The following is a 25,697-nucleotide window of genomic DNA, read 5'->3' as shown; positions in this document are numbered from 1 at the left end:
TCCCCTCCCTCCCTCTCTCTCATTCTCCCCCCCTCCCTCTCTCTCTTCTCCCCTCCCTCCCTCTCTCTCTTCTGCCCCCTCCCTTCCCTCTCTCTCTTCTCCCCTCCCTCCCTCTCTCTCTTCTCCCTCCCTCCCTCTCTCTCTTCTCCCTCCCTCCCTCTCTCTCTTCTCCCCTCCCTTCCTCTCTCTCTTCTCCCCTCCCTCCCTCTCTCTCTTCTCCCCTCCCTCCCTCTCTCTCTTCTCCCCTCCCTCCCTCTCTCTCTTCTCCCCTCCCTCCCTCTCTCTCTTCTCCCCTCCCTCCCTCTCTCTCTTCTCCCCTCCCTCCCTCTCTCTCTCTCCCCTCCCTCCCTCTCTCTCTTCTCCCCTCCCTCCCTCTCTCTCTTCTCCCCTCCCTCCCTCTCTCTCTTCTCCCCTCCCTCCCTCTCTCTCTTCTCCCCTCCCTCCCTCTCTCTCTTCTCCCCTCCCTCCCTCTCTCTCTTCTCCCCTCCCTCCCTCTCTCTCTTCTCCCCTCCCTCCCTCTCTCTCTTCTCCCCTCCCTCCCTCTCTCTCTTCTCCCCTCCCTCCCTCTCTCTCTTCTCCCCTCCCTCCCTCTCTCTCTTCTCCCCTCCCTCCCTCTCTCTCTTCTCCCCTCCCTCCCTCTCTCTCTTCTCCCCTCCCTCCCTCTCTCTCTTCTCCCTCCCTCCCTCTCTCTCTCTCCCCTCCCTCCCTCCCTCCCTCCCTCTCCTCCCTCTCTCTTTCTCCCCTCCCTCTCTCTCTTCTCCCCTCCCCTCCCTCTCTCTCTCTCTTCTTCCCTCCCTCCCTCTCTCTCTCTTCTCCCCTCCCCATTTCTCTCTTCTCCCCGCCCCCATTTCTCTCTTCTCCCCGCCCCCATTTCTCTCTTCTCCCCGCCCCCATTTCTCTCTTCTCCCCGCCCCCATTTCTCTCTTCTCCCCGCCCCCATTTCTCTCTTCTCCCCGCCCCCATTTCTCTCTTCTCCCCGCCCCCATTTCTCTCTTCTCCCCGCCCCCATTTCTCTCTTCTCCCCGCCCCCATTTCTCTCTTCTCCCCGCCCCCATTTCTCTCTTCTCCCCGCCCCCATTTCTCTCTTCTCCCCGCCCCCATTTCTCTCTTCTCCCCGCCCCCATTTCTCTCTTCTCCCCGCCCCCATTTCTCTCTTCTCCCCGCCCCCATTTCTCTCTTCTCTCCCCCCCTCACCATTTCTCTCTCTTCTCTCCCCCCCCACCATTTCTCTCTCTTCTCTCCCCCCCCTACCATTTCTCTCTCTTCTCTCCCCCCCCACCATTTCTCTCTCTTCTCTCCCCCCCACCATTTCTCTCTCTTCTCTCCCCCCCCACCATTTCTCTCTCTTCTCTCCACCCCCCCACCATTTCTCTCTCTTCTCTCCCCCCCCACCATTTCTCTCTCTTCTCTCCCCCCCCCACCATTTCTCTCTCTTCTCTCCCCCCCCACCATTTCTCTCTCTTCTCTCCCCCCCCACCATTTCTCTCTCTTCTCTCCCCCCCCCCCCCACCATTTCTCTCTCTTCCCTCCCCCCCACGATTTCTCTCTCTTCTCCCCCCCCCCCCCCCCGTTTCTCTCTTCCCCTTCCCATGTCTCTCTTTCTCGCTCTCTCGCTCTCTCGCTCTCTATCTCTCTCCATCCCCACCACCCCCCCCCCCAATGTCCCTCTCTCTTCCCCCCCCCCATCCATGCAGTGCTGTTATAGAGGGAGTTCCTGGATTTTGACCCAGCAACGATGAAGAAACGGCGATATACTTCCAAGACAGGATCTTGTGTAGCTTGGAGGGTAACTTGCAGGTGATGGTGTTCCCATGTGCCTGCTGTCCTTGTTCATGGTGTTAGACGCCATGGGTTTGGGAGGTGCTGCTGAAGAAGCCTTGGCGAGTTGCTGTAGTGCATCTTGTACGCCGGTGGTGGAGGGAGTGAATGTTTAAGGTGGTGGATGGAGTGCCAATCATGCGGGCTGCTTTGTCCTGGATGGTGTCGAGGTTCTTGTTGGAGCTGCACTCATCCAGGCCAAGTGGAGAGTATTCCATCACATTCCTGATTTGTGCCTTGTAGATGGTAGAAAGGCTTTGGGGAATCAGGAGGTGAGACACTCGTTGCAAAATTCCAAGCCCCTGACCTGCTCATATTGCCACAATATTTGTGGCTGGTCCAGTTAAGTTTCTGGTCATGGTCATGGTGACCCCAGGATGTTGATGGTGGGAGATTCAGCAATGTTAATGCTGTTGTATGTCAAGCGGCGGTGGTTGGACTCTTGTTTGTTGGCGATAGTCATTGCTTGGCACTTGTGTGGCGCGAATGTTACTTGCCACTTATCAACCCAAGCCTGAATGTTGTCCAGATCTTGCTGCATGCGGACATGGACTGCTCCATTATCTGAGGAGTTGTGAATGGACCTGAACATTGTGCAATCATCAACGAACATCCCCACTTCTGACCTTATGATGGAGGAAAGTTCATTGATGAAGCAGCTGAAGTTGGTTGGACCAAAAGACACTGCCCTAAGGAACTCCTGCAGCGATGTCCTGGGGCTGTGATGATTGACCTTCCACAACCACAACCATCTTCCTTTGTGCTAGGTATGACTCCAGCTAGTGGAGAGTTTTCCCCATGATTCCCATTGACTTCAGTTTTACTGGGGGTCCTTGACGTCACACTCGGTCAAATACTGCCTTGATATCAAGGGCACTCACTCTTGTCTCAATTCTAGAATTTAGCACTTTTATCCATGTTTGGACCAAGGTTGTAATGAGGTCTGGAGCCGAGTGGACCTGGCGGAACCTAAACTAAACATCGGTGAACATGTTATTGATGAGTAAGTGCCGCTTGATCTCACTGTCGATGACGCCTTCCATCACTTTGCTGATGATTGAGAGTAGACTGATGAGATGGTAATTGGACGGATTGGATTGGTCCTGCTTTTTGTGGACAGGACACACCTAGGCAGCTTTCCACATTGTTGGATAGATGTCAGTGTTGTAGCTGTACTGGAACAACGAGGCTAGAGGCGTGGTTCATCCTGGAGCACAAGTGTTCAGCATGACAGCCAGAATGTTGTCGGATACTATAGACATTGTTGTTTCCAATGTGATCAGCTATTTCTTGATATCATGTGGACTGAATCGAATTAGCTGAAGACTGGCTTCTGTGATGGTGGGGACCTCAGGAGGAGGCCGATCTGGATCATCCACTCTGCACTTCTGGCTGAAGATTGTTGCAAATGTTTCAGCCTTGTCTTTGCACTCACAGCTTGGGCGCTGTCATCATTGAGGCTAGGGATATTATTGGAGCCTCCTCTGTTGTTTGTTTAATGGTCCACCACCATTCAGGATTGGATTTGGCAAGACTGCAGAGCTTTAATCTGATCTGTTGATTGTGGGATCACTTAGCCCTGTCTATGGCATGCTGCTTCTTCTGTTTGGCATGCATGTAGTCCTGTGTTGCAGCTTCCCCAGGTTGGTACCTCATTTTTAGGGACGCCTGGTGCTGCTCCTGGCATGCTTTTCTACATTCCTTATTGAACCACGATTGGTCCCCTGGCTTGATGGTAATGGTAGAGTGCTGCATATGCCGGGCCATGAGGTTACAGATTGTGGTGGAATACAATTCTGCTGTTGATGGCCTCAGTGCCTCATGGATGCCCAGTCTTGAGCAGCTAGATCTGTTCTGAATCTATCCCATTTAGCACGGCGGTAGTAGTGGCACACAGCACGATGAAGTGTGTCCTCAGTGTGAAGACAGGACTTCGTCTCCACAATGACTCTATGGTGGTCACTGTTACCAATGCTATCATGGACAGATGCATATGTGACCGGTACATTGGTCAGGATAAAGTCAAGTAGGGTTTTCCCTCTTGTTGGTTCTCTCTCCACCTGCCACAGACCCAGTCTGGCAGCTATGTCCTTCAGGGGCTCGGCCAACTCGGTCAGTAGTGGTGCTACTGAGTCACTCTTGGTGATGGACAGTTAAGTCCCCCACCCAGAGTACATTCTGTGCTCTTGCTATTCTGTGCTTCTTCCAAGTGGTGTTCAACATTGAGGAGTACTAATTCATCAGCTGAGAGAGAGCGGTAGGTGGTAATCAGCAGGAGGTTTCCTTGCCCATGCTTGACCTGAAGCCATGAGACTTCATGGGGTCCGGATTCAATGTTGAGGAATCCCGGGGCCACTCCGTCCTGACTGTATACTACTGTGCCATCACTTCTGGTGGGTCTGTCCTGCCAGTGGGATAGGACATACCCAGCGATGGTGATGGAGGAATCGGGGACTTTGGCTGAAAGGTATGATTCTGTTGCTTGATTAGTCTGTGGGACAGCTCTCCCAATTTTGGCACAAGTCCTCAGATATTCGTGAGGAGGGCTTTGCAGTGTCGACTTGTCTGGGTGTGCTGTTGTTGTGTCCGTAGCCAGTGCTGAGGTTGATGCCGGGTAGTCCGTCCGGTTTTATTGTTTTTTTACAGCGCTTTGTTACAACTGAGTGGCTTGCTAGGCCATTTCAGAGGGCAGTTAAGAATCAACCACATGGCTGTGGGCCTGGAGTCACATATAGGCCAGACCAGACATTAGTGAACCAGGTGGTTTTTTACGACAATCCAGTAGTTTCATGGTCACCATTACTGACACGAGCTTTTATTCCAGGTTTATTTAATTAACTGAATTTAATTTCCACAGCTGCCGTGGTGGGATTTGAACTCGTGTCTCTGGATCATTAGCACGGGCCTCTAGATTACTAGTCCAGTAACATAACCACTATGCTACTATTCCCGTATTTAAAAAGGACAGGTAATTGTAAGACGGGAGTAAGTGGAGAGGTGTTTCCCAGTCAACACAGGCACGATGGAGTTCTTGTGCTGTGCTATGGGACTCTGATTCTATAAATCTAATGTCAAGCACTGGCACAATGTGCTGTACGATTCGTTGATTTTATGATTGGTTGATCACAAAATGAGGTTAATAGATTAAAAAGAAAAGAAAACTGCAAATCTGAAATCAAATCAGAAAATCCTTGGAACACACAGCAGATAAGTCAACATCTGTACAATGGATGACTTTACAGATGTTGACAGATCTGCTATCTGTGTGTTTTCGGGTTGCCAACTCCGGTTCAATGCATTCCTGGAGATTTCTTCACATGGCCTCTAACCGTCCCACTCGGTCAAACAGACAATTTTCCCATCTCCAATCCTTTTTACAACTAATATTTTTCTAAATTTCTTTCTGTTCTTTAAAAAGGGAAGAAGGGATAGACCGAGTAATTACAGACCAGTCAGCCTAACCTCGGTGGTGGGAAAATTATTGGAAAAAATTCTGAGGGACAGGATAAATCTTTGTTTAGAAAGACACAGATTAATCAAGGACAGTCAGCATGGATCTGTTACAGGAAGGTCGTGTCTGACTAACTTGATTGAATTTTTTAAGGAGGTATAAGGAGGGTCGATCAGAGTAGTGCGTTTGATATAGTCTATATGGATTTTAGCAAGGCTTTTGATAAGGTCCCACATGGCAGAATTGTCACGAAAGTAAAGCCCATGGGATCCAAGGCAATGTAGCAAGTTGGATCCAAAATTGGCTCAGGCAGGAAGCAAAGGGTAATGGTTGATGGGAGTTTTTGTGACTGGAAGGCTAATTCCATTGGTATTCCGCAGAGCTCAGTAATAGGCCCCTTGCTTTTTATGCTATATAGATCAATGATTTGGATTTGAATGTAGGGGGTAGGATTAAGAAGTTTGCAGATGATACAAAAGTTGACTATGTGGCTGATAATGAAGAAGGAAGATATTTATGGACTGGTCAGGTGGGCAGAACATTGGCAAATGGAATTCAATCCGGAGAAGTGTGTGGTAATTAATTTGGGGAGGGCTAACAAGGAACATAAGAACAGAAGAATTAGGAGCAGGAGTAGGCCATTTGGCCCCTCGAGCCTGCTCCGCCATTCAATAAGATCCTGGCTGATCTTTTACCTCAGCTCCACTTTCTTATGGTCTTATGTCCTTTCCTGCACTATCCCCATATCCCATGATTCCCTTAATATTCAAAAAAACTATTGACTCTGTCTTGAATATACTCAGACTGAGCCTCCACCGCCCTCTGGGGTAGAGAATTCCAAAGATTCACCAACCTTTGCGTGAAGAAATTTCTCCTCATCTCAGTCCTAAATGGCTGACTCCTTATTCTGAGACTGTGGCTCCTGCTTCTAGACTCCTCAGCCCGGGGGAAACATCCTCCCTGCATCTACCCTGTCAAGCCCTGTAAGAATTTTGTATGTTTCAATGAGATCACCTAAACTCTAGAGAATATAGGCCTAGTCTGCACAATCTCTCCTCATAGGACAATCCCCCCCCTCCCCCAATCCCAGGAATCAGTCTGGTGAACCTTTGTTGCATTTCCTCTATGGCAAATATATGCTTCCTTAGGTAAGGAGACCAAAACTGTACACAATACTCCAGGTGCGGTTTCACCAGGGCCCTATATAATTGCAATAAGATGTCTTTACTCTTTTACTCAAATCCTCTTGTAATAAATGCCTGCATATCATTTGCTTTCTTAATTGCTTGTTGTACCTGCATTTTAACTTTGTGATTCGTGTACAAGAACACCAAGATCCCTCTGAACACCAACATTTGCCAATCTCTCACCATTTAAAAAATACTCTGCTTTTCTATTTTTCCTACAAAAGTGGATAAGCTCACATTTCTCCACATTATACTCCAAGGGAATACACAATAAATGGTAGGACACTGATAAGTGTAGAGGAACAGAGCTTGGAGTGCTTGTCCACAGATTCCTGAAGGTAGCAGGACAGGTAGATAATGTGGTTAAGAAGGCATACGGGATATTTGCCTTTATTAGCCGAGGCATAGAATATAAGAGCAGGGAGGTTATGCTTCAACTGTACAAAACACTAGTTAGGCCACATATAGAGTACTGCATGCAGTTCTGGTCACCACATTACAGGAAATATTTGATTGCACTAGAGAGAGTACAGAGCAGTTTTACGAGGAGAATTTTAGCTGTGAGGAAAGATTGGATAGGCTGGGGTTGTTTTCTTTGGAACAGAGGAGGCTGAGGGGAGACCTAATTGAGGTGTATCAAATTATGAGGGACTTAGATAGAGTGAATATGAAGGACCTATTTTCCTTAGCAGATGTGCCTATAACCTGGGGACATAGATTTAAAGTAAATGGTAGGAGGTTTAGAGGGGATTTGAGGAGAAATGTTTTCATTCAGAGAGTGGTGGGGGTCTGGAACTTACTACCTCAAAGGGTGGTAGAGGCAGAAACCCTCACAGCATTTAAAATGTACTTGGATATGCACTTGAAGTGCCGTAACCTACAAGGCTACGGGCCAAGAGCTGGAAAGTGGGATTTGGCTGGATAGCTCTTTGTCAGCTGGCATGGGCACGATGGGCCGAATTGTCTCCTTCTGTGCTGTGAATTTCTATGATTCTAGGACTGTGAAGTTTGTTGACCCACAGCATTTAGTGGTAAATGGTTGTATTTCTAGCTGGATGTTCAAGGTGTTTCTCTCTCCTCAGTTCCTGGATCATTTACTGACTGGTATCGAAGATGTATGTGGACACTATGGACATCACCACTGGAAGGACAAGTGAGTCAGGATGCACTAGTTATGTAGTAGAAACAGAAAATGCTGGAAATACTCAGCACGTCATCCAGATTCTGTGGCGAGAGAGAAATAGAATTAACGCTTCAGGTCGATTACCTTTTGTCTGAACTAGAAAAAGTTAGAGATGCAACAGATTTTAAGTAGGTGCAGAGGCAGGGAAAGGGGAGCGGGGGGAGAGGAGGAAAGAACAAAAGGGAAGGTCTGCGATAGGGTGGAAGGCAGGAAAGATTTAATGACAAAAGGGATGATAGTACAAAGCAAAAGGAGATGGTCATGGGACAGGTAAAGAAACAAAATCTGAGGAAGGATGTTCTTGCTATTGAGGGAATGCAGCGAAGGTTCACCAGACTGATTCCCGGGATGGCAGGACTGACATATGAGGAGAGACTGGATCGACTGGGCCTTTACTCACTGGAGTTTAGAAGAATGAGAGGGGATCTCATAGAATCATATAAACTTCTGACGGGATTGGACAGGTTAGAGGCAGGAAGAATGTTCCCGATACTGGGGAAGTCCAGAACCAGGGGTCACAATCTAAGGATAAGGGGTAAGCCATTTAGGACTGAGATAAGGAGAAACTTCTTCACTCAGAGAGTTGTTAACCTGTGGAATTCTCTACCGCAGAGAGTTGTTGAGGCCAGTTCGTTAAATATATTCAAGAGGGAGTTAGATGTGGCCCTTACGGCTAAAGGGATATGGAGAAAAAGCAGGAAAGGGGTACTGAAGTGAATGATCAGCCATGATCTTATTGAATGGTGGTGTCGGCTCGAAGGGCCAAATGGCCTACTCCTGCACCTATTTTCTATGTTTCTATAAGATGAGTCTAGAAGAGGTGTAAGTGGGAATGGCAGAAACAGCAACAGCTGCCATGTAAAAAAAATAGGGGCAGAGTTTATGGTCTGAAATTGTTGAACTCAATGTTGAGTCCAGAGGCTGTAAAGTGCCTAATCGAAAGATGAGGTGCTGTTCCTCGAACTTACGTTGAACTTTGTTGAAACAATGGAAGAGGCCGAGGTCAGAGTGTGAATGAAGCGGAGAATTAAAGTAACAAGCAACCAGCAGCTCATGGTCACGCTTATGGACTGAACGGAAGTGTTCTGCAAAGCAGTCACCCAATCTGCGTTTAGTATCCCCAATGTAGAGAAGACTGCATTGTGTTTGGCGAATACAGGATACTAAGTTGCAAGAAATAGTAAGTTGCTGTTTTATTTGGAAGGAGTGTTTGGGGCCCTGGATAGTGGTAATAGCGGAGGTAAAAGAGCAGTTTTTGCATCTCCTGCCCTGCGCTTGCACGGGAAGCTGCCTTCGGAAGGAGAGGGGCTGTTCGGGTGACTGAGGAGTGGACCAGGGTGTCTTGAAAGGAACGTTCTCTCGGAATGTTAAAAGGGGAGGGGAAGATGTCTTTGGTGATGGGATCACACTGGAGATGGTGGAAATGGTAGAGGATGATCCATTGAATGTGGAAGCTGGTGGAGTTAAAGGTGAGGACAAGGGAAACATTATCGTGGTTCTGGGAGGGAGGGTAAGGGGTGAGAGCGGAAGCACGGGACATGGAACGGACACGGTCGAGAGCCATGTCAACCACGGTAGAGGGGAATCCTCGGTTGAGAAAAAAGGAAGACATATCGGAAGCACTAGTATGGAAAGTGGCATCATTAGAACAGATGTGACAGAGAAACTGGGAGAATAGAATAGAGGTGGGAGGAATTGTAGTCCAGATAGCTGTGGGAATCAGTGAGCTTGTAGTGGATGTTTGTCGATAACCTAGCCCCAGAAATAGTGACACAGAAGTCGAGGAAGGGAAGAGTTGAAGATAGACCATGTGAAGGTGAGGAAAGGGTGAAAATTGGAAGCAAAGAGAATGAAATTTTCTAGTTCAAGATGCGAGCAGGAAACAGCACTGATACAGTTATCAATGTACCAGAAAGAGAGATGAGGGAGACTTGAATAGGACTGGAACAAATAATGTAAGAATGTTCCAGATATCCCACGAAAAGCCAGGCATAGTTAGGACCCATGCAGGTTCCCATAGCAACACCTTTAATTTGGAGGAAGTGAGTGGAGTTAAAGGGGAAGTTATTCAATGTGAGAACAAGTTCACCCAGGTGAAGGAGGGTGGTGATGGATGGGAACTGGTTGGGCCTCTATTCAAGGAAGAAGTGGAGCGCCCTCAGGCCATCCTGGTGGGAGATGGAGGTGTAGAGGGATTGGATATCCATAGTGAAAAGGAGACGGTTGGGACCAGGAAACTGTTAAAGTGGCAGAGGGAGTCGGAAGAGTCTCGGTTGTAGGTGGGAAGATTTCTGTCAAGAGGAGAAAAAGTAGTCGAGTTAGGAAGCAATTAGTTCCGTGGGGCAAGAACAGGCTGAAACGATGGGTCTACCAGGTCATTCCTGTTTGTGGATCTTGGGAAGGAGGTAGAAGTGGGTTGGGGGGGCTATGTGGTTGGTGGCCATAGAGGGAAGATCTCCAGGGAGATAAGGTCACTGACAGTATTGGAAACGATGGTTTGATGTTAGGTAGTGGGGTCATGGTCCAGGTGGAGGTAGGAGGAGGTATCAGAGAGTTGGCGTTCAGCCTCCGCAGAGCTCGGTTCACCCAAACAACAACAGCGCCATCAGCAGGTCTGTGTCTGTAATCCTGATAACCAGGGCATTGGTCCATCTCTACACCACTTCAGTGTATGAACATCATGGTGATATCTGACTGGCTGTTTGAGGTATATTCTGGTTCAATTAATTCATTGAGTGATCAAGCCCTGATTTAAAATTCATCGCAAAACCAGCTCTGTGTGTCGTCTCCAGTAATGGAGGCACTCACCTATCAGAGACAAATTGCACCTGGGATTTGAGCTGGGCAGGAGAGCAAAATGTAATAAGAATTAGAAGCAGGAGTACGCCATACAGCCCTTCGAGTCAGCTCTGCCACTGCAGCGCTTAACCATTTACTCCAAACGCCTCTTCTCTCTCAGCGCAGGGATATCTGTTCCTCAGCTCCACATTGTATCACAAGGGCTGAAGTAGGTTTGCTCCAGTGTAGTTGGATTTAAAGCTAGTCATTGGCACCTAGAGGAGTGAGATATACTCATGTTACACGTGCTGTGGGGGAGCAGATATGATGGGATATTGCAGGTTTAAATTATTTTTCTATTACGTTATATCATCACTATTCTGCAGATGTTCCCAGTCTGTGGAGAATAGAGTATTACATGTAGCTGGAAAGAAGTCTGCCCTGCATACATGCTCCCTGTCCAATCATTTGGAAATAATTATCTTTTCCTTTCAGGCTGAACCGATTCAATAAGAAATATGTTAAGAAATGTTTAATTACTGGGGAAAGATCGAAAGAGCCACAGCTCATCGCATTTTACCACAAAATGGAGGTGAAAAATGCGATTCAGATGGTGACGAGTGGTGGCATACCCAAGATTCCATCAGCAGTGTCGATACAGTAAGTGACTGCAACAGAGCGAGAGAAATGGAGAGGGGAGGGGTGCTGGAGGGAAGGGAGTTGGGCTCGAAGTGGGTGGGAGGAGGTATGGGGTGGGTGGGGGGGGGGGGGGGCGGTGGTCTCGGGGGAAGGGGAGGGGCGCTAAAGGGAATAGAGGAGGGCTCGAGGAGGGGGAGGGATGGTGGGAGGGCCTGTGGGAGAGGGCGCAGTGAAGAAACTTTACTGAGAAGCGGAGTTTTTATAAAAGGATGAGCAGAAATTCTTTCCAATTTCAGTCCCCGCCACAAACTCCGTTCCCTAGCCACTGCCATCACCCCTGTGCACGCTGACCTATATTGGTTCCCTGGCAGTGCCTCGATTTCAAAATGTTCATCCTTGTTTTCAAATCCCTCCTTGGCCTCACCTCTCCCTATCGCTATAATCTCCTTCAGCCCCCCCTCCTCTCCCCGAGATGTCTGCGCTCTTTTAATTCTGCCCTCTTGAGCATCCCTGATTATAATTGCTCCACCATTAGTGGCCGTGCTTTCTGTAAGCTCTGGAACTCCCGGCCTAAACCTTTCCGCCTCTCTGCCTCTCTTTCCTTCTTCAAGACTCTCCTTAAAACCTACCTCTTTGACCAAGCTTTTGGTTACCTGCCCTAATTTCGCCTTATGTGGCTCGGTGTCAAATTTTTTGTCTCGTAACACTTGTGAAGCGCTTTGGGACGTTTCACTATGTTAAAGGCGCTATATAAATACAAGATGTTGTTGGCTTTATTTAATCATGCTGTGGAGAAGTTGTATTCACAGAATTCATATGATTCTATGATTCTAACTAAAACACCTTGTTAAACCATAGAATCACTGAATTCTTGTTGAAGCAGAGGGGTAATTTCAGCCAGTGCTCCTTTACCTCTGGTCTGTAACTTTGCAGTCAGTCACAGGTTCTGTGTATAGGCTGTGACAGCTGCTTCTGTAGGTAAAGTAAATATAAAGGGCCCATTTTGGTTCTGCAGTACCCTATTACTGAAATAAATGGAATTATGTTTAATAGACATATGCAGAGGAAGAATACACTTGGTGAAAGACTGCTGCCCACACTTTCGAGAGAGAAAGAGGAGGAAGTCCGGAAAATACTTCGACAGAATCTTCAGAAAACGAGACAGAGGGTATGAATCTGTTCAGAGTAAAAGTTAATCACTGACTGTACATTTACTGTTCAGGGTAAAGGTTACTCACTAACTATGTAATTACTATTCAGGGTGAAGATTACTCATTAACTATGTAATTACTATTCAGGGTGAAGATTACTCACTAACTGGTAGGATAAAACAGGTTAATAGTAGGATAAAACAGATTAACGTGTGGCTGGAGAAATGATACTGGAGTGGGGACTGCAGATTCCAATTCTGGACAGGTACCTCAACAGAGCTGAGACCAATGTTCTCGCAGGAAGGATAACTAGTAATGTGGGAGAGGGTTTGAATTAATTTGGCAGGGAGATGGGCACCAGGATGAAACAGAGAGGAGAAACAAGGTGCACAGAGGACTGGAAGAAGCAAATAACACTAGAGTAAAGAATAGTTCAGAGATAGGAGGGATCAGACGGGTAAATGCGAAGCAGTCTAAGATGGCTTTGGAATGCATGTACGTAAATGAATGAAGCATGCTAAATAAGGTTGGTGAGCTGCAGACACAAGTCGCCACATGCGACTATGGCAAGAAGAGACCTTAATATTCCTGGCTACAAGGTATTCAGGAGAAAAAGGAGGGGGAGGCGGTATCGATCAAAGAATCTATTATAGCACTGAAGAGGGATGATATCGTTGAGGGACCAGCGGCAGAGTCTATTTGGTTAGAATTCACAAACAGTAGAGGAGCTATTACATTACTGGGTGTATACTGTAGGCCACAAAATAGTGGGAAGGAGCTGTGGACCAAATTTGCAGGCAAATTACAGAAAGATGCAAGAACTACAGAGTAGTGATAATGGGGGACTTAAGTTGTCCTAATATAGAGTGGGATAGTAACAGTTTAAAGGACAAAGAGTGGGAGGAATTCCTGAAATGTGTACAAGAGAACTTTCTTGATCAGTGTGTTTCCAGGAATGAAACAGTGCTGGATCTGGTTCTGGGGAATGAAGTGGGAGAGCATTTTGGGAACAGTATCATAATAATAGCAGGTTTAGAGTTGTTATGGAAAAGGACAAGATTCAATCAAATGTAAAAATACTTAACTGCAAGAAGGCTAACTTCAGTCAGTTGAAAAGAGATCTGTTCCTGGTGGATTGGAATCAAAAATTGGTAGGTAAAACAGTAATTGAACAATGGGAGGCCTTCAAAGAGGAGATGGTTCGGGTACAGGGTAGACACATCCCTATGAGGGGGAAAGGAAGGGCATCCAAAGCCAGAGTTCCCTGGATGACTAAAGATATAGAGGTTGAAATGAAACAGAACAAGGAGGCTTATGATAATTGTAAGGTTCATAACACAGTAGAGTACCCAGCTGAATATACAAAGTACAGAGGAGATCTAAAAAAAGGAATAAGAGGGGCAAAGAAAGAGAATGAGAATAGATTAGCGACTAACCCAAAAATCTTTTATAAACACAAATAGTAAAACAGTAGTCAAAGGAAGGGTGGGGCCAATTCAGAACTAAAAAGGAGATCTTGTAGAGGCAGAGGGCATGACTGAAGTATTAAATGAATACTTTGCATCATTCTTCACTAGAGAAGAGGGTTCTACCAATGTCGCAACAAAGGAGGAGGCAGGAGCGATATTGGATAGGATAAAAATAAAAAGGATGTACTTGGCAGTCCTCAAAGTGGAAAGGTCACCCGATCCAGATGGGATTCATCCTAGATTACTGAGGGAAGGATGGAAATTGCAGAGCTTCTGGCCACAATCTGCCAGTCTTCCTTGAATGTTGGGTGGTGCCAGAGGACTGGAGGATTTCAAATATTACACCTGTGTTCAAAAAAGGGGAGAGGGATAAACTCGGTAATTACAGGCCAGTTAGGCTAACATCAGTGCTGGGGAAACTTTTAGAGACAATAATCCAGGACAAAATTAATTGGCATTTGGAAAAGTATGGGCTAATAAATGAAAGTCAACACAGATTTGTTGAAGGTAAATTGTGTTTCACTAACTTGATCGAGTTCTTTGATGAAGTAACAGAGAGTGTTGATGATGGTAGTGCGGTTAATGTTGTGTATGGACTTTCAAAAGACGTTTGACAAAATACCACATAATAGGCTTTTTAGCAAAATTAAAACCTATGGGATAAAGGGACAGTGGCAGCATGGTTACAAAATTTGCTATGGGATAGAAAGCAGAGTCTGAGGGACTGTTTTTCAGACTGCAGATATATATTTATCACCTGGACTTGGGGATACAGGGCATAAATTCAAAGTTTGTGAATGATCTGAAACTCAGAAATGTAGTAAACAATGAGGAGAATAGTAACAGACTTCAGGAGGACCTATACAGACTGGTGAAATTTAACGCAGAGAAGTGATATATTTTGGTAGGAAGAATATGAATTAAATAGTACAATTTGAAAGGGGGTGTAGGAACACAAAGACCTGGGGATGTATGTACGCAAATCTTTGAAGATGGCAGGACAAGTTGAATAGGCTGTTTTTAAAAAAAAAAGCATAAGGGATATTTGGCTTTATTAATAGCAGCGAAAAGCAAAGGACATTGTGCTAAACTCTCATAAAACATTGGTTAAACCTCAGCTGGAGTATTGTGTTCAATTCTGGACACCACACTTTAGGAAGGATGTCAAAGCCTTGGAGAGGGTTCAGAAGAGGTTTACTAGATTGGAACTAGGGAAGAAAGATTTCAGTTATGTGGAAAAACTGGAAAAGTTGGGGTTGTTTTCATAAGAACATAAGAAATAGGAGCAGGAATAGGCCATATGGCCCCTCGAGCCTGCTCTGCCATTTAATACGATCTTGGCTGATCTGATCATGGACTCAGACCCACTTTCCTGCCCGCTCCCCATAACTCCTTATCGGTTAAGAAACTGTCTATCTCTGTCTTCCACAGCTCTCTGAGGCAGCGAATTCCACAGATTTACAACCCTCTGAGAAAATAAATTTCTCCTCATCTCAGTTTTAAATGGGCAGCCCCTTATTCTAAGATTATGCCCCCTAGTTGTAGTCTCGCCCATCAGTGGAAACATTCTCTCTGCATTCACCTTGTCAAGCCTCCTCATAATCTTATATTTTTCGATAAGATCACCTCTCAATCTTCTGAATTCCAATGAGTAGAGGCCCAACCTACTCAACCTTTCCTCATAAGTCAACACTCTCATTTCTGGAATCAACCTTGTGAACCTTCTCTGAACTGCCTCCAAAGCAAATACATCCTTTCGTAAATATGGAAACCAAAACTGCACGCAGTATTCCATGTGTGGCTTCACCAATACCCTGTATAACTGGAGCAAGATTTCCCTGCTTTTATACTCCATCCCCTTTACAATAAAGGCCAAAATTCCATTGGCCTTCCTGATCACTTGCTATACCTGCATACTAACCTTTTGTGTTTCATGCATCAGGACCCCCCAGCACTTTGCAATTTTTCTCCATTTAAATAATAACTTGCTCTTTGATTTTTTCTGCCAAAGTGCATGACCTCACACTTTCCAACATTATACTCCACTCACTTAGCCTGTCTATGTCCTTTTGCAAATTTTTTGTGACCTCCTCACACATTGCTTTTCCTCCCATCTTTGTATCGTCAGCAAACTTGGCCACGTTACACTCGGTCCCTTCTTCCAAGTTGTTAATATAGTTTGTAAATAATTGGGGTCCCAGCACTGATCCCTGCAGCACCCCACTAGTTACAGATTGCTAACCCGAGAATGAACCATTTATCCCGACTCTCTGTTTTCTGTTCGTTAGCCAATCCTCAATCCATGCTAATATATTACACCCAACCCCGTGAACTTTTATCTTGTGCAGTAATCTTTTATGTGACACCTTGTCAAATGCCTTGTCAAATTTCCTTTGAGCAGAGAAGGTTAAGAGGAGATTTGTTAGAGGTGCACAAAATCATGAATGGTTTTGATAGATTAAATGAAGTGAAACTTTTTCCTGGCAGAAGAGTTGGTAACCAGAGGACACAGTTTTAAGGTGATTGACAAAAGAACCAGAGGCAATAGGAAGAAGCATTTTCTTTTTACACAGTGAGTTGTTGTGATCTGGAATGAATGCAGTGTCTGAAAGGGTAGTGGAAGCAGATTCAGTAGTAGCATTCAAAAGAGAATTGGATTGATAATTGAAGAGAAAAAATGTAAAGGGCTATAAGGAAAGAGCAGGGGACCGGGATTAATTCGATAGCCATACCAAAGAGCCGGTATCGGCACAATGGGCTGAATGGCCTCCTTCTCTGCTGTATCATTCTATGATTCAATGTATAGTTACTGGTCAGGGTGTGGGTTACTCACTGACTGAACAGAGTTGCATTGTTCAGCTAGGTAATGGTTATTCACTGTGTAGTCGGCTTTCCTGGCTGCATTGGGCTATACTGTGAGCAGGCTGTGAGGGACTCGCTGTGCAAATAATGTGTCTCCATTGATGTTGCATGTCCCAGTGAGTAATCTCCGATCTCCCTTTCAGCTTCGATCCTACAACAGACATACACTAATTGCTGACCCATACGAGAACCAATGGAATCAAATGTTACTGAAACGGCAGAGGTTGCTCAGCACAGATAGAAAGGTAGGTGGGGCCTCGTTATTGGGATGAAACTTGCCTTGGTTTCTCGGAGCTCCTCAAATATCTGCAGTACTCTGTCATTTCCCACTGGTGTTGTTAATCATATCTTGGAGAAATGTTGCTAGTTTAGTGCTGAATACAATAACAAGTCTCCATATGTGTCTCTCTCTTCTCCACCCTGGAGTTTGGAGACTCCGTGATTCCCAGGCATTCCACAGGGGAATTTTATCAGTGATTGAACAGAATACAAGAATGTCTGGATCGAGAAAGTCAAATCAACCATTGCAGCTCCTTGCACAGCCCAATGTTTTGCTACCTCAGTCAAGGATTGCCCCAATCACAACCCAGAATCTCTACCCAAGCTTTGGGTGAATCAAGCAAATCAATTAGTGTCTCTCGGTGTTATTCAGCCACTTTCTACTTTGCTTAGCCTTCAGATCTGTAACCACAAATCTTCCCAGAGAATAACTCCAACCACTTCCCAATGGCCCCACAGGCGGCAATGTTTTATTTATCTTAACACAGGCAGCCTCATCACTTTAATTACCTGCATAGTCATTTGGGAACCATGTCAATGCCACAATGTAGTGGATGGACTGTGCATTGGAAGTGTTATATAGGGTGGATTGTGTGCAGTGCACAATGTTGTACGGGATAAAGAGCGGGCGGCATTGGACCGAGTGCGGGTGGGCCGGGGAGCAGACGTTGTTGGACCGGCCGGAGTGCGGGCAGCGTTGGACAGGCTGGAGCACGGGGTGGCGTTGGACCGAGTGCGGGTGGGCAGAAGTGCAGGCGGCATTGGACCGGCCGAAGCGCGTGCGGCGTTGGACAGACTGGAGCGCGGGCGGCGTTGGACCGAGTGCGGGTGGGCTGGAGCACGGGCGGCGTTGGAACGAGTACAGGTGGGCTGGAGCACGGGCGGCGTTGGATCGAGTGCCGGTGGACTGGAGCGCGGGCGGCGTTGGACAGAGTGCGGGTGGGCTGGAGCGCGGGCGGCGTTGGACAGAGTGCGGGTGGGCTGGAGCGCGGGCGGCGTTGGACAGAGTGCGGGTGGGCTGGATCGCAGGCGGCGTTGGACCGAGTGCGGGTGGGCTGGAGCACGGGCGGCGTTGGACAGAGTGCGGGTGGGCTGGAGCGCAGGCGGCGTTGGACCGAGTGCGGGTGGGCTGGAGCACGGGCGGCGTTGGACCGAGTGCGGGTGGGCTGGAGCACGGGCGGCGTTGGACAGAGTGCGGGTGGGCTGGAGCGCAGGCGGCGTTGGAATGAGTACGGGTGGGCTGGAGCACGGGCGGCGTTGGAGCGAGTGCGGGTGGGCTGGATCGCGGGCGGCGTTGGACAGAGTGCGGGTGGGCTGGATCGCGGGCGGCGTTGGACAGAGTGCGGGTGGGCTGGAGCGCGGGCGGCGTTGGACAGAGTGCGGGTGGGCTTGAGCACGGGCGGCGTTGGACAGAGTGCGGGTGGGCTGGAGCACGGGCGGCGTTGGACAGAGTGCGGGTGGGCTGGAGCGCGGGCGGCGTTGGACCGAGTGCCGGTGGGCTGGATCGCGGGCGGCGTTGGACCGAGTGCGGGTGGGCTGGAGCACGGGCGGTGTTGGACAGAGTGCGGGTGGGCTGGAGCGCAGGCGGCGTTGGATCGAGTGCCGGTGGGCTGGAGCACGGGCGGTGTTGGACAGAGTGCGGGTGGGCTGGAGCGCAGGCGGCGTTGGACAGAGTGCGGGTGGGCTGGAGCGCAGGCGGCGTTGGACAGAGTGCGGGTGGGCTGGATTGCGGGCGGCGTTGGACAGAGTGCGGGTGGGCTGGAGTGCGGGTGGGCTGGAGTGCGGGCGGCGTTGGACCGGCCGAAGCGCGTGCGGCGTTGGACCGAGTGCGGGTGGGCTGGATTGCGGGCGGCGTTGGACAGAGTGCGGGTGGGCTGGAGTGCGGGTGGGCTGGATTGCGGGCGGCGTTGGACAGAGTGCGGGTGGGCTGGAGCGCAAGCGGCGTTGGACCGAGTGCGGGTGGGCTGGAGTACGGGCGGCGTTGGATCGAGTGCGGGTGGGCTGGAGTGCGGGTGGGCTGGAGCGCGGGCGGCGTTGGACAGAGTGCGGGCGGGCTGGAGCGCAAGCGGCGTTGGACCGAGTGCGGGTGGGCTGGAGTACGGGCGGCGTTGGATCGAGTGCGGGTGGGCTGGAGTGCGGGCGGCGTTGGATCGAGTACGGGTGGGCTGGAGTGCGGGCGGCGTTGGACAGAGTGCGGGCGGCGTTGGATCGAGTGCGGGTGGGCTGGAGTGCGGGCGGCGTTGGATCGAGTGCGGGTGGGCTGGAGCGCGGGCGGCGTTGGACCGAGTGCGGGTGGGCTGGAGTGCAGGCGGCGTTGGACCGAGTGCGGGTGGGCTCGAGTGCGTGTGGGCTGGAGCGCGGGCGGCGTTGGATCGAGTGCGGGTGGGCTGGAGTGCGGGCGGCGTTGGACAGAGTGCGGGCGGCGTTGGACAGAGTGCGGGCGGCGTTGGATCGAGTGCGGGTGGGCTGGAGTGCGGGCGGCGTTGGACCGAGTGCGGGCGGCGTTGGATCGAGTGCGGGTGGGCTGGAGTGCGGGCGGCGTTGGACAGAGTGCGGGCGGCGTTGGACCGAGTGCGGGTGGGCTGGAGTGCGGGTGGGCTGGAGTGCGGGCAGCGTTGGATCGAGTGCGGGTGGGCTGGAGCGCGGGCGGCATTGGACCGAGTGCGGGTGGGCTGGAGTGCAGGCGGCGTTGGACCGAGTGCGGGTGGGCTCGAGTGCGGGTGGGCTGGAGCGCGGGCGGCGTTGGACCGAGTGCGGGCGGCGTTGGACCGAGTGCGGGTGGGCTGGAGCGCGGGCGGCGTTGGACCGAGTGCGGGTGGGCTGGAGTGCAGGCGGCGTTGGACCGAGTGCGGGTGGGCTGGAGTGCGGGTGGGCTGGAGTGCGGGCGGCGTTGGACCGAGTGCGGGTGGGCTGGAGCGCGGGCGGCGTTGGATCGAGTGCGGGTGGGCTGGAGTGCAGGCGGCGTTGGATCGAGTGCGGGTGGGCTGGAGTGCGGGTGGGCTGGAGTGCGGGCGGCGTTGGACCGAGTGCGGGTGGGCTGGAGCGCGGGCGGCGTTGGATCGAGTGCGGGTGGGCTGGAGTGCAGGCGGCGTTGGACCGAGTGCGGGTGGGCTCGAGTGCGGGTGGGCTGGAGCGCGGGCGGCGTTGGACCGAGTGCGGGTGGGCTGGAGCGCGGGCGGCGTTGGACAGAGTGCGGGTGGGCTGGAGTGCGGGTGGGCTGGAGTGCAGGCGGCGTTGGACCGAGTGCGGGTGGGCTCGAGTGCGGGTGGGCTGGAGTGCGGGCGGCGTTGGACAAAGTGCGGGCGGCGTTGGACCGAGTGCGGGTGGGCTGGAGTGCGGGCGGCGTTGGACCGAGTGCGGGTGGGCTGGAGTGCGGGCGGCATTGGACCGAGTGCGGGTGGGCTGGAGCGTGGGCGGCGTTGGACAGAGTGCGGGCGGCGTTGGATGGGACGGAGTGCGAGCAGCCCACCCATTGCTCTTTGAAGTGACTGTGCTACTCTGTCTCCTGTCATATTTGAGTGTGTTCACTAGAAGTTGGATAGATGTTGATGAATGGATTAGATGAAGAAGAGTGGGCGGTGGCTCATGTGGACCTAATGGCCTGTTTCAGTGCTGTAAATACTTTGTAAAACTGCCTGGTGCCAGTTCACTGACATTAAAGGTCCCGAATACAGGAAACATGAAAGTGGAGATGGTTTAACATTGCAGAGTGAGACCTTGATCAGAATTGAAAAAGAGGAGAGCACAGGTATGTGCAGGGCTGGAAGCAATGAAGAGACGGGCCCGAGAATAATGGTCAGGGCCAGGTGCGCCTTGATGCTAAAAGTGGTTGCAGAGAGGCAGTTAATTAGACTATTTCCCATCACCCCATTGTACAGTCTCTGCCTGAAATATTACCCATCTTTTCACCTTTCGACACTCAGTGACCAGAATATCGCCAACATCTTCCATTTCTATTTCACCTCATTGTGTTTTAAATGATAAGAGCATAAGAATTTGGAGCAGGAGTAGGCCATACGGTCCTTCGAGCCTGCTCCACCATTCAATAAAATCATGGCTGATCTTCAACCTCAACTCCATTTTTCTGCCCAATCCTCATATCCCTTGATTCCTTTGGTCTATCTCTGATAGGTGAGTTTGAGAATTGGTTCCCATGGTGACTATAGCAATGAAATGCCAATTCATCAGGCTGAAATGCTTGTGTTTCTGATTAGGTTGGGGAGAAAATCATGGATGTCAGGATCTGCATTCCAAATCTGTGATTTATGAGACTGCCATTGGCTCTCTGTGGCAGTGTTTACCTACAGAGCAAGTCTGTGGAACATTGGGAACTGATCTCACCCGGAGCAGGGGTCTGAGTCCTGATGGCCAGTCTATAGGTAGCATGTCTCACCTGAGGGAGCAGTGTGGTAGTTTACAGGCTGTGTCTACCATTGATGCAGGGTCACGATCGGATTTTTTTGACATCTTTTGTTAATGTGGTTTCGCTGTGACATTTATCCTTGTGCTCACGCTCAAATTCCTTGGATGATCTTTTTACAGATGTCTATGCACCTGACAGTTCCATCTACTCGCCGTGACCCAACAGAGCGTTTCTCAGAAAGTCAGGACTCAGGTAATGTCACAGGTCCCATCTGCTCCATGTTGCACTTTTCTGTTCAGTTTCAATGTGGAAATAAGGTTACTGACCCCTGACTTCAGCATAGGTTACTGAGCCCTGTAGAAATTAATAAGAAAATTCCTCCCACTCTCCTATTTCAATACCAGTTTCCAAAGTGAAGCAGCTGTTTAGCAAACCGCTCTGGCCTATGGGCTGGTGACCTGCAGCTTCCTCATCTGGCTGGGAACTTCGAGTTAGAGTACAACAGGTTTCAGATACCAGAAACTCAGCTGGCTCCTGAATAAAACTATGTAAGTGAGTCCAGGTAATGAGTTTGAGTCGTCCATTGCAGACATTTGCCTCGAGCTCAGTGATGGCCAAGCCAATTGCCCATGTCTGCCTCCCAGACCTGCTCAATCTCACTGTCTCTATCCACACAGTATGTGCTGCATGTTCCTGTGTTTAGGTGACTTCCCTGTGTGGACAGCGAACATCAATGAGTCTAAAGGAAGAACTTACCATTAGTGGCTTTTATATCCTCAGGACATCCCAAATCATTTTACAGCCAATTAAATACTTTTAAAATGAATTACTACTGTAGGGAAACACGGCAGCCAATTTGCACACAGCAAGATCCCACAAACAGTAAATGACCAATTAAACTGTTTTAGTGATGTGGTTGAGGGATCAATATTGGCCAGGACAGCAGAGAGTACTCCCCTGCTTTTCTTCCATTAGTGCCATGGGATCTTTTCTGTCTACCTGAGAGGGCAGAATGAACATCGGTTTAACGTCTCATCCGAACGACAGCAGCTCCGACAATGCAACATTTTCTCGGTATTGGTCCTCTGACAGTGCAGCACTCCCTCTGTACTGGCCCTCTGACAATGCAGCACTCCTTCGGTACTGTCCCTCCGACAGTACAGCATTCCCTCAGTAATGTGCAGAAGTGTCAGCCTGGAACTTGTGCTCAAGTCTCTGAAGTGGGGCTTGAACCCATGACCTCCTGACTCCACTGAGCCAAGGCTGAGACCTAAGAAAAGCAAATTTTGCCCAGAGACACCTTGTTTGCAACTGACTGGCCTCTGAGTTAACTGGTTTTCCCTAAGCTATGCTGCAGCCCAAAATACAATGGTTTACTGACTGAGGGGTGTGGGCTGAGTGTCGGATAGGCCCACAATGCTGCAGAGTTTAAAAAGAAATTTCACAATCTGATTTAAAATGCATCTGATTTGAGTTTCCCAGAGGCCAAGAACGAATCGCCACGTGAGGTGTGAAACCATAGCACTAACCATAATCCTCTTTATTCAGGTGGCATGAATTACGAGCCCATGGAATATGGAGCTGACATGCCAACCATTACCATCGATCTAGCCTCTCCTCACTCCAAGGAATCTATTGGTATTCCAAAAAAAGATACAGTGGCGACGGAAGACGCAGAAATTGTACTCGACATGAAAAATCCCACAGATGTCGTCTTTTCAAACTCATCAACCGAAAGTGGCTCATCCAATCAGCGCATCGTGCGCTATCTGAGTGACCCAGGGCCGGATCATGAGCTTGACGACCATCTCCAGTTGTAGAGCCGACTGAGACAGAGGAAGCTGCAAAATCTCCAGCTTCTGCCAGCATCACTCATCACCCCTGCAGCCTGTTTCTCAAAGTGTGCTTCTGGGGATAAGACTCTCTTCCCCTTGAATTGTTCCTGTTGTGTTCTGATGTCTCACAGCGCAGTATAGATGCAGAGCTTGCAATTTTAAGATTTATTTTGGTTAATATTAGCGAAGCACAACCGGTATTACCGCTGCCATGTCTGGGCACTCTGCCCGCAGTGTCTGGGCACTCTGCCCGCAGTGTCTGGTAGCGGAGTCTGAGCCACTTTGCCCGCAGTGTCTGGTAGCGGACCCCGGGCCGCGCTGTCCGCTTAGTATTGGTTCCAGGCACAGCTCCCTGCTAAATGTGACCATACCGTCAAGTGTGACAGCTGGGGACCATATGAGACTTACGACACTTGGAGAAACAGGCTATGATCGAGGGATCAGGAGTAGCTCAAGCACTCAATACGTCACTCGAAACCAAAGATAAACTTTATTTTTCTAGTTATCAGGGGCTGTTTATCATCAGGTTGTAATAAAGCGGCTCCATTTTGTGTTGTATATTCCGATTGTAATCAAAAGAAAATCACTGCTGTATGTCCAGGCACCCTGTTCGATGCAGAAACTGTCTGATCAGTGACAGCATTTCAACCTGTGGATTGTGCTAAAATTCAGAGTGGTGATAGGGACAAAACATAGCGGCCCCTCCGGCCGAGCCTCGGTCAGACCGGCCCCTCCGGCCGAGCCTCGGTCAGACCGGCCCCTCCGGCCGAGCCTCGGTCAGACCGGCCCCTCCGGCCGAGCCTCGGTCAGACCGGCCCCTCCGGCCGAGCCTCGGTCAGACCGGCCCCTCCGGCCGAGCCTCGGTCAGACCGGCCCCTCCGGCCGAGCCTCGGTCAGAACGGCCCCTCCGGCCGAGCCTCGGTCAGACCGGCCCCTCTGGCTGAGCCTCGGTCAGACCGGCCCCTCCGGCCGAGCCTCGGTCAGACCGGCCCCTCCGGCCGAGCCTCGGTCAGACTGGCCCCTCCGGCCGAGCCTCGGTCAGACCGGCCCCTCCGGCTGAGCCTCGGTCAAACAGACCCCTCCAGCCAAGCCCCAGTCAAACCGGCCAAACTGTGCAGCCACCATTCCAAATGTTGAGATTGAAGGAGTTTGGGGGTGTGGCGGAATGTGGGGTGGGGTTGGGGGTTGGTAGCGTAGGGGAGGGGCGATATGATGGAGCGGGTGGAGAAGCCGTGTGGCGGAGGGGAGGGATGGTTGACTGGGTGCGGGGGAGGGACTAGGATGTTGGGGAACAATGCAGCTGAATCAGTAAGAAAATCGCTTGGGAGATTTTTGTAAAGGAGCTTGAAAAACAGCAGCAGCGTGTCTTCACCTTATTCACCCAGTGTCAGAGCAATGCGGGGCCCAGTGCTGGAGCGAGGGCAGGACTCGGTGTCTCTGGGGCCCAGTGCCGGAGCAAGGGTGGGGCTCAGCACCTGTGGGCCCCAGTACTGGAGCAAAGGCGGGGCACAATTAGCCTCAGAGTCCCAGTTTTTTGTTGCTCGTCACACTGCTGTAAACCTGAAGCAGTTTGTGTGTGAAGGCCAGAGGTCAGCGGGAGGAGGAAGGTCACAGGGATGATGGGTGTGTGCTGGTGTTAAATGATTCGCAGCTCTCACTAATTGCTTTTAAGAACATTAACGAAGTGATTAATTTATGCACTTTCTCTTTCAAAATAACTTGTTTACATAAGTCATGGCACTCCAAAGAAAAAGTGATTGAATGTGTTATGTGTTACGTGCTTCATGGTGTTTGGAGGATGTGGTGAGTCGCTACAATGCTGGGATATCGATTTGTTTTTATGTTTGTTTTTCAGATGCTTTTATATTTGTTGGAAGAGGTGGGGGTATTCGATTAATTCTCATTATTGCTGTGTCTGCACACTATCTCCAATCGAGAGCTTGGAGCATTGTTCCTGTGTAGTGCCTGGGAGTGCAGCAAGTGCAGGCCAGAGCTGAGCTCCTGTGAGTGCTCAGTTTGTCCATGTGGGTGTAGACAGTTAGGAGAGCCCTGTAATGCGATGCCTTAGTCAATGTTTTCATCCCATCTCAGTTTGGACCAAGTTCTAAAGAAGGAAGCGAGGCAGAAGGAGATCACAATCACGGGGGCGACCCATTTACGTTGAATAAACAGTGGGCGGAGAGGCTGCAGCCTGGAGCAAAGCAGCTACATCCAACTAGCTGCCTTCTCAAATATGATTTAACCGACTTCAGCCAGCAACACACAATCAAACATTGAGTTCAGTTTGGGAAAGGTGGGTGTAGGCACTCGCTATATACATGGCACACAACTGGGGACACGCCACATACATAGCACACAGCTGGGGACACGTTACATACATAGCACACAGCTGGGGACTTGCTACATACATGACAGCTGGGGACTCATTACATAGCACACAGCTGGGGACACGTTACATACATGGAACACAGCTGGGGACATGCTACATACATGACCCACAGCGGGGTACTCGCTACATACATAGCACTCAGCTGGGGACATGCTACATACATGACCCACATCAGGGTACTTGCTACATACATGACACACAGCTGGGGACATGCTACATACATGCCCCACAGCTGGGGATTTGCTAGATACATGGCACACAGCTGGGGACTCACTACATACATGACACACAGC

General features: G+C 49.8%; 1 protein-coding gene across 1 annotated transcript in view; it reads left to right on the top strand.

Annotated features, from left to right (window-relative positions):
• The window catches only part of slc9a1a (solute carrier family 9 member A1a), a 107,424-nt gene extending 83,230 nt beyond the window's left edge, over positions 1-24,194 (top strand). The window contains exons 7-12 of the mRNA XM_070899038.1: positions 7,539-7,609; positions 10,913-11,077; positions 12,110-12,224; positions 16,682-16,783; positions 21,360-21,432; positions 22,729-24,194. Of these exons, the coding sequence (XP_070755139.1) occupies positions 7,539-7,609; positions 10,913-11,077; positions 12,110-12,224; positions 16,682-16,783; positions 21,360-21,432; positions 22,729-23,000 (798 nt within the window). The 3' untranslated portion in view covers positions 23,001-24,194. The remainder of the gene's footprint in view (positions 1-7,538; positions 7,610-10,912; positions 11,078-12,109; positions 12,225-16,681; positions 16,784-21,359; positions 21,433-22,728) is intronic.
• The last annotated feature ends 1,503 nt before the right edge of the window (positions 24,195-25,697 follow it).

Source organism: Pristiophorus japonicus, chromosome 14, assembly GCF_044704955.1.
Source record: "Pristiophorus japonicus isolate sPriJap1 chromosome 14, sPriJap1.hap1, whole genome shotgun sequence".
NCBI lineage: Eukaryota > Metazoa > Chordata > Chondrichthyes > Pristiophoridae > Pristiophorus > Pristiophorus japonicus.
Note: the sequence above shows the minus strand (reverse complement) of the source record. Positions and strands in the feature narration are given on the sequence as shown.